General features: G+C 33.6%; 1 protein-coding gene across 2 annotated transcripts in view; it reads left to right on the top strand.

Moving 5' to 3' along the window:
• Lrriq1 (leucine rich repeats and IQ motif containing 1) overlaps window positions 1-13,788 on the top strand; it is a 202,095-nt gene that overhangs the window by 180,622 nt on the left and 7,685 nt on the right. For both annotated transcript variants that reach the window (XM_085843122.1, XM_085843121.1), the window contains exon 26: window positions 2,444-2,564. In XM_085843122.1, coding sequence (XP_085699248.1) covers window positions 2,444-2,564 — 121 coding nt within the window. The remainder of the gene's footprint in view (window positions 1-2,443; window positions 2,565-13,788) is intronic.

Raw genomic sequence — 13,788 nt, 5'->3', positions numbered from 1 at the left:
ACTGAAGTTGTTAATGATTCTTTTGCATTGCCTCTACACAACATACTATGACATCTACCCACATGGCATTTATATTGTATTCGTTGTTACTAGTAATGTATCAATGTTTAAACTGTAGGGATGGATTCTGTATGTTACATGTAAGCACGTTATCATTTGACATATGTGACTTGTCATCTTCAGTGTTTACCAGGGGCCTAGAAACTGTGGATTCAGAGGAAATGCTACATAAGTAATTTTTTTGTGTTCAGTCTATGTTTATGTTACTGTGGCAAATACATGAAAGAAAAATTTAATGAAGGAAACCTCACTGTTTCAGCAATTCCAGTCCATAGTCACTAGGGTCTGCGTTTCTGGAATTATATGTGATAGCAGCTAAGAGAGAGAAACATGAAGGAGCCCACAGGACAAGAAACGGCCCCCAGTGACCTACTTCTCCCTTTAAGTTGCCCACCCTCCAATTTTTTCCATCTCCCAATTATTCCAACAGATTTCCAGTTAATGGGTGGATTAAGCCACAAATTCTGTGAGGCCTCATGATCAAATCACTGAAGACTAGCTTTACTATCTCAGACCAAGCTAAAATTCATCATATTCCAATAACAGAAACTATACAGTAGAAAATAAATAGCTTCATAGATACATAGACACATAGATTTAGTGGATAGAACAGGGCCAAAGCCAACATTTTGGATATAGTATTTAAATGTTAATAATTTATGGGCTATACCATATTCATTGGCAGGCATGGATTGAGTCTTGGTATATGATTCCTAGGTTTTGTAGGAAAAAGCTATCAGCATTGGGATCATTGTCTTCCATGAAATAAGACAAAAAATTCTGCACGTTTAATTGTACGCTGTTGGATGCCACTTTTGTGAAATCATGTGTTACTGTTAAATTTAACTTTAAATGTGATTTTCTATGTTTTATGGTTTGAATTCAAGAATCGGTCTGAAGGTTTGTTTATGGAGGGCTTGATAAGTTTGCTCATTAATTCATATGTCAATAGCTGTTTGGAACTATTCCATAGTGTATACAAATTTAAAATGTGTTATACAAAATAAATATGCACAAATGGCATGTCAAAAGTAAGTTTCTTTGAGAAAACACAATATTTTAAATCATTTGTGAGTGAGAGTGAGAAGAAAAGGAAGGAAAATGGCAAACCAGATGCAGTGTCTGCTTGTCATCTTATTACCAGAAAGTTCTAGGACCGTCAGGAGGAGACAGTTCCAAAGAATAAAGGGGGAGGGGGAGAATAGGGAGGGAAGAAGAGAATGAAGAAGGAGGGGATGCAGGGAAAGGGGAGGAGGAGGGAAGACAAGAATGAAGAAGAGGGAGATGTGGGAGGAGTGGGAGAAGGAGGAGGAAGATAAGGAGGAGGAGGATGAAGGAAAGAAAAAAGAAGAGCTATGAAGTTAAAGTAGGGAGATGAAGGTAGAGGGGAGGCAGAGGGGAGGGGGTAATATCAAAAAGTGAAAGAAGATATTTAGATTCTGTTTCCTTGAGTCTATGTAATTCGTTACACAGATAACTTTTTAACCACTGTGGTAGTTTCTTGTCTTTATTTCACTGTGTTTAAATTTTCCTCCCATCAAACATTTAGGACAATAATCTCTCACAGGGATTCAATTATGCAGTGGTTTGAGGTAGATCTCATCCACTTAGAGGCTGTTTTATTTTACATAATAGCATATTCCCCAGTTCACAGCTCAGTCTTGATAAATTCGTAATGATGCCTGACATTCTGTAAGAGAAGAGCCCATAGGTAAGGAGCAACTCCATACTGATGCTAAATATTAGCATTACATAGTAATAAAAGAGCAAAAATCATTTCAGATGAAATGAACAATCGATTGGGTGCATTAAATGTGTCTTGTAATTATTATATATTTAACATGACCTCAAAATTAGACCAGTTAAAGTATATTTTACACAGATAATGGTTATAATGAAAGGATGTATATTGTCTGTGATGCAATGGTACACAAATATGGAAAATTCATTTTGAGGGTGGTTGATAGAAAATACCACTATAATCTAGTTTAAATACAAATACTGGAAAAATAATCTAACATGACATTTCTAACATTTAATTAGTATTAAATAATATACTTGGTCAGTAAGTGACGTTAAGCTGTTTAAAGTTTCACCCGCTGCTTTTAAGATTGATTTTCATCAAAATGACTGTAGTAAAATGTTTTCTTTTGTTGTACAGACTCAAATAGCAAACCTCAATTTTAAAATCGGCTCTTATTTGCAAAAAAATGCTTTGACATAGTGCATTTGTTCTGCCTGGGCAGCAATAAAGGATTGTGGTATCATTTTGAAGAAGGTTGTTTGACAGAGCCTGTTTATTTATTTGGGGTAATGTGAGCTGCATTCAGAAAATGCCATATTTTGTTTCATGATTGTATACATTCTCCCCCATTGCTCCCAGGCAAGGCTTGTAAGCAGAGAAGACACGGATTTAGACCTTTTTTCCATGACCAGTGCAAGTGCTTTGTCTGTGAACAAAGACAAAAAAAGCCAGACCCACAGATACTCAACGGGATCCTCAAGTAAGCTATGGTTTCCTTCAGAGTTAATTTAGAAATCACAAATGAATTGACTGAGGCTAATGGCAGCAGCAAGACTTCTTTTACAGATAGGGGGTAGGGTGCTAGCCACCTGTGCTACCCACAAGGAAGCCTTTGGCCTCTTCTCTTCCTTTACATTTCTCCTTTGATATAGACTAAATTAAATTACTTGTAAATGTAACAGCATCAGTGTTTCTTTAATTACATTATGGAAATGAAGCTGCTTCACTCCTCCAGGCTCCTGAGCCTGTTGAATTACTTGATCTGCTTTCTAAGTGTTTTTAGGCTAACGTTTTAAATTTAAATTTTCATGTTCAATCAGAGCATTTGAGCCTTTATCATTGATAACTGTTGTAAAGAAAGTTATTTTTAAAGAAAAAATTCAAATATAGCAGAATCTTGCATGATAAAGTGTCAAATGATGATAGCTTTTAAAAGTATTTTTATTTGTAAAATGCCATTATGTTACAGGTGAATTGATAGTCATGCCTACCTCATATGTCTATTATCTGTCACATTTAATTTACGAATAAAACAGCTTGATTTACTAATATATAAATTATATCAACAAAATGTATAGTAGTTAGAAACACTGGGAACAGCAAATATTTCTTTGAAAATAATTGAAAATTTTGAAAAATATTGGCATTTTAGGAAAATGAACCATGTTTTTCTATCTTCATTAATTTATATCCTAGACAATTTGAAGTATACTGTAATATGTTATGACACACTAATACTAAAAGTGTCTTATTTCATAATATATGTGTTAATTTCTCAAAACACAGTGAGATTCAAGTCTATACATAAGGTCATATGACGTAATTGTTCCATTTGAAAGCTTGAATACTCCTTGATCTTATATTTATACAAATCAATATTCTATTAAATATGAAATTTCCATAGTTGGTGCTTCCCAGATAAAACCTGAAAATCAATCTCAGGCTCTCACTTTTCATCCAGGTCCCTGGATTTTGGTAGGTTATAAGAATTTAAATTCCTTTATGAATGTAACTTATCAGTGACAAACGTCACTGATAAATTACATTTTAATAAATTTTAAATTATTAAATTATTATAAATTATTTCAATATCTAGTTTGCATGTGTTCCTGTTCTTTAAGACCTTACATTTCTTGCATTATTGTTACTTGATTGCAGAATCTGGTTAGTTTCTCTACATGATTTAAAAATATTTTATTTTTATTGACAGAAATAAAATTACTTATTGAAGATAAATTACTGGGTTCTTGTTAGAATATCTTGATCACATTGATTTCAAATGTGACACACACACACACACACACACACATATATATGAATAATACTCTCTTCCTTATACACTGAAGTTTTAATCACTGTAGGTAAAAATGGACACTCTAGAGTGAAAACAAGAAACAAAGCGCTGTGTTTTCCCCATCTAGAGTATAAAAACTTTTCATCAGGACTTGTATGGAGTTTACTGGCAGAGCGATTGCTTAGCATTCACAGACCTTAAGTTTGATCCCCATCACTAACCAAATATAAATAGAAACAAACTGAACACTATCAAGAAACTGTTGATCATCATATGCCACCAGGAACTTACATGGCTCAATAAACCAGCAGCTATACTCTAGCACACAACTTTATGTTTCATAGACATTGGTCCGACTGTACATATGTGTACATAATCATAAATAAAACCTGTGAGCTCGCTTCTTTGACTTAGCTTATTGTTGTGCCTACTTTTGCATTATTTTAAATCATTAACAATATCATATAAATGTGTTGTGAACATATTAGAATACCTCTTACATTCTTTGATTCTACCCCATCTTCCACAGAATCCCATCTCAACCAAATATAATCTGTAAGATACTAAAAGAATACTCTAGCAATTGCATGAAATTCCTAGTAGTTGGCAATAGATGACTGTATTGCAAACACTAACAATCTTTTAATATGGGAGCAGGTGAAATTTTATAATAAACCCCTTTAGGAAACGATTATATTAAATGGCAAAATGACTGGATAAGTACGTAGTCATTGTAATTACTCATCTACTCTGACATCAGCAGAACACAATTGTAAAGACCGTGAGCTCTGTCACCAAACATTACCTGGTCATTCCTAAAGGGTTGCTATTAGAATCAAATAGAAAGCATTTAGAATAATAATATCAGGTCAAAATAAGAGATAAACTGTTTTGCTAATCATCACCAAGGAATGACAGCTGACTTATTATACTGAGATCTCAAGGGTACAGATAAATGGCTAATTTGTTCTCTCTCTCTCTCTCTCTCTCTCTCTCTCTCTGTGTGTGTGTGTGTGTGTGTGTGTGTGTGTGTGTGTGAACTTTACTCTTAGTCACTTGACCAAATAGTTAGCTTAGCCTTTTGGTCTATAGAGATCCTTTAACCTTCAAAGATTTTACAAACTGCACTTTCATGGCCTTGGGCCAACCACTTATAGCATTGAAAGCTCTTTCTCCTTGAGCGTTCCCTCTCTCTTTCTCTCTCTCAAAGCTTGTCACCTTGTTAAAAAACTAAAGCATTTCTTTGTTACTTTGAAGGCCAAATCTAGAGAGTGGTTTATGGGTCACAGCTGTGAAACCCTCTTTGAGCCTTTGGACTCCTCCAGACATTTCCCTTCACTGTTACAATAATAGTGTAGTGTGTATTTTTTGTGAACAGATGAATTCTGGATGTAATATCCTAGATCTACTATCAGAGACAAGTCATATGACTGTGGGTAAATTAAATTCTAAGGACAAGTTTCCTCTGGAAAGTGGGGGTTAGAATGTTTCTCTCACAGGGTATTATGAAGAAATGAGTAAAAATGCGAAGAACAGGTGACATTATTTAACATTTTGAAAAGCTGAAACAATCAGATCCATTGTTTTCCTCTTTTGTTGTAGCTTTTGTGTCTTATTGTGATTTTAAAACAAATCCACAGCAGAACTGCCTGCCTTTTGTATGTTCTTTTACTATGCCAGCCATCAGAACCAATTATGTCCTGGCCTACAGAACTTCCTAATTTTTGTCCCTTTCATCTTAACTTTTCATTAAAAGAAGCCCAGATTACCATCACTGTCTAGATTTCCAAACCATCTTAAAATTTACAAAGAAAGAAGAGGGTTTTTTTTTTTTTTTTTTTTTTTTTTTTTTTTTGCTGCCCGGCACTTGAATGTCAAGAGAGTATCTTATTTAAGTAATGGGTTAGGCAAAGTGTTTTATTTTATTTTATTATTTTGGCTTACTCTATTTTTCTCATTTAATATCTATTATCTCATGTATATCATGATAATAGTTTTACTGTAAATATGGTTTATAGCTTTAAAATACTTTTATTATGTTCTATATTTCACAATTAGATTTCTTAGATAATATAAATAATTTTGAAGAATTTAAAAAATTAGATTTTATTTCTCACCCCGCCCCCAAAATGAGAAAGTAGCTACTTGCATCCTCCAAGTCATAACTTACTTGATAAAGACTGGAATATAAACATTTCAAGTTATTTCAAGTCCACTGTTTCTACATACTCACCATGGAGACTGCTGATCATCACTAAGCTTTCTGCATAGCCTTCATTTGTACATTTAGCAAAGAGCTGGAGATCCATGATAGCTCTGAAGTAACAGGGAAGAACAAACCGCAAATCCTGTCCTCATTTGGATACATAGAAATATTTCTTGAATTGATAACCCTTCCCCTCAAGCATTTATTTTTCTTGACATGGAAGTAACAATTGTTCAGAGATGACTCAATGAATGTAATTGCCTTGAAAGTGGTAGATCTCTCATAAGCAGTGAGCTTCCCTTGTCCCAAGAAACACAATTGGGAAATGAATGAAGTGGAAAGAAATCCTTTGAAACAGAGGCAAATAGTAAAACCCAATATATGTTTGTAAGACCATTGAACAATCTTTCTGGGTCAGAGATTCCACATTCTGAATAAATAAAAGAATAAACAGGAAATAATAGTGTTTATCACAAATTTGTTCAAATACCAAAACAATGTAAAATAAGATGAGATCGGAAAGGAAACTTTGTTTTCGATAAGTCTTAAGGTATATAATGTGTCTTTCTTCCTAATGATGAATAGCTAAAAAATACTTCAGAAAACTGCTGAGGGTTTGAAAAGGTTAATATTAGTTGAAAAGATATTCTGACTATGTTCTGACTCAAATATATTAACAGCACTTCTTTTAGTTCTTATCCCAAAATGATAAATTTTGTCATCAAAAGCATGAAATGCAGTTGTTGATCTTCATGCCTGATAACTAATGTAGACTGAGATTCTGTAGTAGAATCTAAATTATAAGCAAATTCTAAAAATGATCACTAATTTTATTTCAAATGGAATGAGCACATTTAATAATATAATTTAAAGGTTTTCAAATCAGGAATCATTGACATATTGCATACTGATACATGTCTACTTATATAAGTACATACATATGAGCACTTTATTTGAGCTAAGCTATACTTATGATCATATGGTGAATGAATTCAATGCTTAAGTATTATGATGTATATATTTGGGTTCTTATATAAACAACACATCCCCACTGCAGCTTGGATAACTACAATGTATCAAACACTCCTACAAGCCACTAATAAATACAAAGTCGTCTTTTATGTAAGGTATACACAGAGACACACTGAGAATATAGATTTACTGCTAAACTTATAATCGTATGTTTTTTATTACTTTATCTTTCAGTGCATATTTTCTGTTGCTAAACATAACAACTATATACAACTCTTCAAACTATATATGTGATTTGGAGTGATAATAAAAGTTTTTCATGTACCAGAACTGTGTTTATGATGGAATTCAACCAAAATGAATCTGAGATTTTTAAGAGTTTGGACTCTACAGTTGGGAAAAATATCTCCCAGAATCACTAAACAGGTTCTATTGGTCATAGTCATGCCATATGAATTTCTTAACTTAATGGTTCTTGTTATCTACTCCAAAAGTGCATGTTCCACATTGGGGAATTTAATGGAATATTTTCACTTCCATGGAAAGCTCCTGGTATAGAGTAGATCCTTAATGTATATTATATTGGCTGTATGAATGTGGAGTGAATGTATGGGCCGATGAGAAATTCTTGAATCCATTATAACCAAGAAGGATAGCATATGACATTTTCTTCTTCCTTCACTGGAGGTAAGGTATGCTGGCATAGGAAGCTAAAAACCTTGATAGAAATCCAACAGTTGATTCCCTAGTGTCCAAGAGTATCTGCCATGCCCTAAGTATTCACATTTATCAGCATTCATGAAGACAACCTGTCAGTATATGAAGAGTTTCATTTCATGTAAGTTTTTCAAATAAGCCAGTCATGAGGTACAAACTTCTGTAGTTCCTATTGATGTGAAGTCAAGCCGTCATTTGTTCATTCAAAAGGGAATTCGGGTTACACTTGGTTGATTGAGTATATCACAAAAAGAACAGTACAGAGCAAGACCACCCTGTCTACCCATCACAGAGTTATTGATTTATATAAATATTTGCTGGGGATTTGGGCTCATGATTTGGTACCAAAACTCAGGAAAGCTTATTGGAGGGCATACTGTATTACCACTTCCGTAAAAAAAATTCCAAATCTTCATCTTCTTGCAATGCTTTCCTAAAAATATTTTCATGAGCAAGCTAAGAATGGATTTCATTACAAAAGAGAAATTCTTAAAGCAATACCTTTATTGCAGTTCATATTGTGAAGCTGCATTTGTTGGTAGATGGTAATAACTTGATAATGAACATAATTTATAAGTTCATGTGCTAAATTATTGCTTTCTGACTAGAAGACCATATATATGTATAGAAGTTGAGAGTATATACAAAGAACACTTGTATAAAAAGTAAATTGGATACAGTCTTCCATTCTCAGCTTGGACTATATTAAGTGCTATTTTATTCACAGTATCTTAGGCATGAATTTGAGAAAAAATTATGTCACTAAACAAATAATTCTTGATCATCAAGTATAAATCAGTGACTATAATGTATTATAAATATAATTTTCCATTAAATTAAATTCCTAAATTCTAATATTTAAAAAACACTAGTCCATCTCTATATCTCATAATTATGTCTACCACAGCAAAAATTATGATTTTACAATAGAAAACAGAACTACATTTTGTTTTCAAAATTGTGAAAATCTCAATGGAATTTTAAAAATATCAGTATTTCTTGTATGAAATACCTTTGGTTTTTTACTCTGGAAGCATTTATAATAAACTCCATTCAATACAAATGTGCTAATATTTCAAAGTAGTGATTTTTGCAGTTTAATAACCAATGCATGTTGCTTCCAGTAAGCTCTTTCAACTGTGAAAATGCTTAATTAAATGAGGTTGTGTGTTTTTCAAAGAAACTCCAACAAACATAGCACATGTTCCCTCTGAGCAGAACTCCTTAATACGTTACTTTTATAAATTATCCTCTGAGTAGATCTGTCTATCTAGTAACTATCACTAGGAGTATTCTTAATGGACTACTGGTATGAGAGCCTCTTTAGGGCGACCTTGACACCTTAGTATGGCTTTCATTATGGAATAGCACCTGTTTAAGGTCAACAAAGAAACCATTTGGAATACAAAAATATATAGCAGGTCATACTTGATTGTATCTGACCAGCCAAAATGATAGAACCACCATCAGAATATCTTGCTTTTAAAGATGAGAAAAGTACAATCATGTGACACTTGATAGTACCACATTAATTAATTAGATAAAAGTATAATTTTATATTTTATAATATCAACAAATGATGATGATAGGTAATAGATAGATGACAATTCTACATACATAAACATATAAATATCTACCTACCTACATGCATGCATGCATACATGCATAGGATAAGAAAGATGACAAAAGTATGTAAAATAGAAATGTAGAGAATACCACCTCCTAATTCTTTGTACATGACTATTTATAACTACACATTGATTTATAAAGTTTTCAAATACTATCATTTCTTTGATGGTTGTTCCCGCTCATTTCATCAACATATTTTACAAGAGTACTTGCCTATTCCTAACATATAGCCCCTTTAAAAATCAAACCTTCAGTAACTCCAGCTAGCACTTCACTATCTAGATATTTATGCGACTTTCTATAGGTCCTTCACATTCCAAAACCTGAATTTATAAACATGATTTTTTCACTAAATATTAGCAACTTCTTAGACTTATGTTAATTATCTGTCACTGTTTGATGCCCAAACATATTCTAGTTATATTTAATTATGTCCAGCTTGCATATTTTCATATCAACTGTAACCATATTTTTAAAATAATAAATTAATTTTCTTTGCAATTTTCCACTGAATGACTAGAATTTTACATATACCTGGCTTTTTAAAAAGTAAACATAAAATTTTTAAGTGAATAATTAAAAAACTCATGTAGTTATATAATGCTAGAATACTTCCTACAAACATTATCTTAAGGAATATGATATGAAGAAATCTTTTTTTTAAATTTTTTTATTAGGTATTTTCCTCATTTACATTTTCAATGCTATCCAAAAAGTCCCCAATACACTCCCCCCCCCCCACTCCCCTACCCACCCACTCCCGCTTTTTGGCCCTGGCGTTCCCATGTACTGGGGCATATAAAGTTTGCAAGTCCAATGGGCCTATCTTTCCAGAGATGGCCGACTAGGCCATCTTTTGATACATATGCAGCTAGAGTCAAGAGCTCTGGGGTACTGGTTAGTTCATAATGTTGTTCCACCTATAGGGTGGAACTGTCTACTTTTACAAGGTTCTCAGGATACACTATTCATAATGTTTTCAAAGAATGTTTATGCTTCTATGACCATAACCACAAATACATCCTAGTATTCTTTGAACATTAAAAGATTCAGTAACAGAAATCTTCCAAGGCTTTTAGTAGTAGACAGGAAGTTGGTTCAATACATATAAAAGATTCAGAAATCTAAAAATATCTTTTATTTATTTATTTATTTATTTTATTTTTTGGTTTTTCGAGACAGGGTTTCTCTGTATAGCCCTGGCTGTCCTGGAACTCACTTTGTAGACCAGGCTGGCCTCGAACTCAGAAATCCGCCTGCCTCTGCCTCCCGAGTGCTGGGATTAAAGGCCACCACGCCCGGCTAAAAATATCTTTTAATGAAATGATTATGAAGTTAAAATTTTTGTTGAGGGTATAAGATCAATAAACAATAAATAGAGATAGATAGATAGATAGACAGAGATTTTACTGTGTTAACACACTGATTACTTTTCTTCATTTTTAGTTTTATATGCCTGATTTCTATATAAGGTAAAAACGCTACCCAATGCTTGTATAAGCAGATATCTAACTCACATTTCTTTCTTTTCCAATGATTTTGTCTATATTGCTATTTTTATTAAAGCCATGCTTTGTTACTGAATATGAAGCAAAATTTCTTCTTTAAATAAATTCTGGTCAGGTGGACAGTAGTGACACACACCTTTATTCCCCGTATGCAGAAGGGAGAGGCAGGCAGATTAGATTTCTGAGTTGGAAACCAGCATGTTCTACAGAACTAGTTCCAGGATATCCAGAACTACACCGAGAAATCCTGTCTTTAAAAAAAGTAGACAGGAAGGAAGGAAGGAAGGGAGGGAGGGAGGAAGGGAGGGAGGGAGGGAGGGAGGGAGGGAGGGAGAGAGAGAGAGAGAGAGAGAGGAAGGAAGGAAGGAAGGAAGGAAGGAAGGAAGGAAGAAAGGAAGGAAGAAGAAAGGAAGGAAGGAAGGAAGAAAGAAAGGAAGGAAGGAAGAAAGGAAGGAAGAAAGAAAGGAAGAAGGAAGGAAAAAGAAGGAAGGAAGGAAGAAAGAAAGGGAAAGAGAAAAGAGAAAGACTCCAGTCATACAAAATTAAATTTAAATTCTGTTACTATCATTGCCCTTTGAGCAATAGTAATGAGACTACATTGCCTGTGTCTTCCAATTTGCAACTGAAAGTCGTGGTCTATATTTTACAGAGATATCAAGGTGGGAGCCTCAAGTAATAGTTTGAGACATAGTACATTCCTACCCCTTCAGTATGGTGTTTTTAGTAATAATGTGAGGGAATTCATCTTCATAAAGAATTTAACAGCATATGGGTGATGAAGCATATGGAAAAACATGAAATTCTCTGTAAGCAAGTTGAATAATAAAATGTAATTTTAATTTTAAAAGCCTAGTGCAGATATATATATGTATATATATATATATATATATATATATATATATATATATATCTTTTTATAGCAACTATGTTCTTCCTACACAATTCACTAAAACAATTACTAGATATTCACAATTTGGGAAAACTGTACAACTCCATCATAGCACATGTTCAACTGATTTTCATACTGTCTATAAAAATTTAATTATAATCCCTCCTAGAGATTATATTTTTCCCAGATTTAAACATAAGCTTAGATATTACAAATATTTGTGACCATTGCCAGCAAAATGGTTCAGTGGCTAAAGGCATCTGCCACCAAGACCAAGGGCCGAGTTTGAGCCTCGGACTACAAGGTAAAAGGTGAGAAACACCTGCTGCAAGCTGTCCTCAGCCCACGGCAGGAGGGCTGTGGCACGTGCCTGCTTCCACTCTCCACACACAAGTGAAGAAATAAATGTAGTCATAAATTTATACATGGGTTTTTTTTTGCTGATTTAAACTTTTATTCTATACAGTAAAGTCAAAGAATTTTATTCTCATTATTATTTTATTTTATTCTAAATATCAAGAAAAAATGTTATATGCACATCACAAAGAACCACTACTATTAATTATAGTTTGGTCTGTGGCAATGTAAATTTTTAAACTCCTTTAGGCTCCTTTTTTATGACAGTTGTGTGTGTGTATGTGTGTCTGTGCGTGTGTGTGTGTGCATGTGTGTGCACAGGCATGTGCACTCACACATTCAGTATACTCTGCTTTTGTAGAAGTGAGATCACTATGAGAACTGACTGTCTCCTTCAACCTGGAGAGGAGTGAGCTCAGATCAGTAGGCTTGCAAGCATATACTTTTCCTATTCCGAGGCTCGCTCTTATTCTTGTTTAGAATGTGGGGAATGTGTGCATCTGGGTCTTTTGTTGTTGTTGTTGTTGTTGTGGTTGTTGTTGTTGTTGTTGTGGTGGTGGTGGTGGTGGTGGTGGGTTTTCTTTTTTCTTCCTTATGGTTTTGAATTGTTGATATTTCCTTTCATAAAAAGGTATTGGACAAGGACTTTAAAATATACAGACTTGTTAAATCTTCATATTTTATCTCTGAAGTACTTGACAATTAACAAACGAATATTGAAATAATTTACTAAAATGAATAGTTATGAAACTGGATGGTGCTGATACCATTAGTGCACTCCTCTAATATAAATCATATTTAAAGTTCCCTTAATAAGAAAGGATACACAGAAGAAATTACTATTGTCTTCCTGTCTAGGAACCAATTGGTACTATCCAAGGTCTGAGACAGCCTTTGGAAACAGTGAGCAGTGGTCTTAAGGCCAGTTAGATATAACAGTTATTAGTAACCCAAGGATAATATTTTCAGATCTAAAACAGTAGCTAGTTTAAATATAGAGTGACACAGTCCAAAGAAAGACAAACTTCATCTGCCCTTATGTGGGAAAATAGCTGAGCATGTCAGCTACATTTATTCCTTTTGAATAAAAAAAAAGTAACATTTTTTGAGGACAGTATCCATTCATGCTCTATTGATAATAGATTAAAGCATGCTTTAGCTATAACATTTTAATTCTTACTAATTTTTCATGACAATTTCCTTTCTGAAATAAATCATTTTACCCTATTTTTTCCCTTGATATTATTATTGTTGTTGCTTTCAAGCCAATTTCTTACACCAGTTAATATGGTACAAAAATAAATGGGCATGGTCAAATGTGAAATGCATTTGTCAAATGAATGAAACTAAAGGGAAACAATATAATAAATCCTCAGGCTATTCATGTTTATTGTTGCCAAATGTCCCTCTGCTAGGAACTAATGAGCATGAACAGGGATAATGAAAGTTTCCATGAAAAACTTTTGGGAAACCTATCCACAAGTCTTCACTATCTGAGGATGTGGAAATAAGTATTTGTTTCATACAAGTTCCATATGAGGACAGTAAAGATGAAATTCAGAGAATAGAGTCACATGCGAAACCACTACAGTATAAAAGTTCCTGATAGTATTTGCTTCACAGAAGTAAACT

The sequence above is a fragment of the Mus caroli genome, unplaced genomic scaffold (assembly GCF_978045245.1).
Source record: "Mus caroli unplaced genomic scaffold, Mus_caroli_1 scaffold_9, whole genome shotgun sequence".
Taxonomy (NCBI): domain Eukaryota; kingdom Metazoa; phylum Chordata; class Mammalia; order Rodentia; family Muridae; genus Mus; species Mus caroli.
This window is presented reverse-complemented; position numbering and strand designations above follow the sequence as displayed.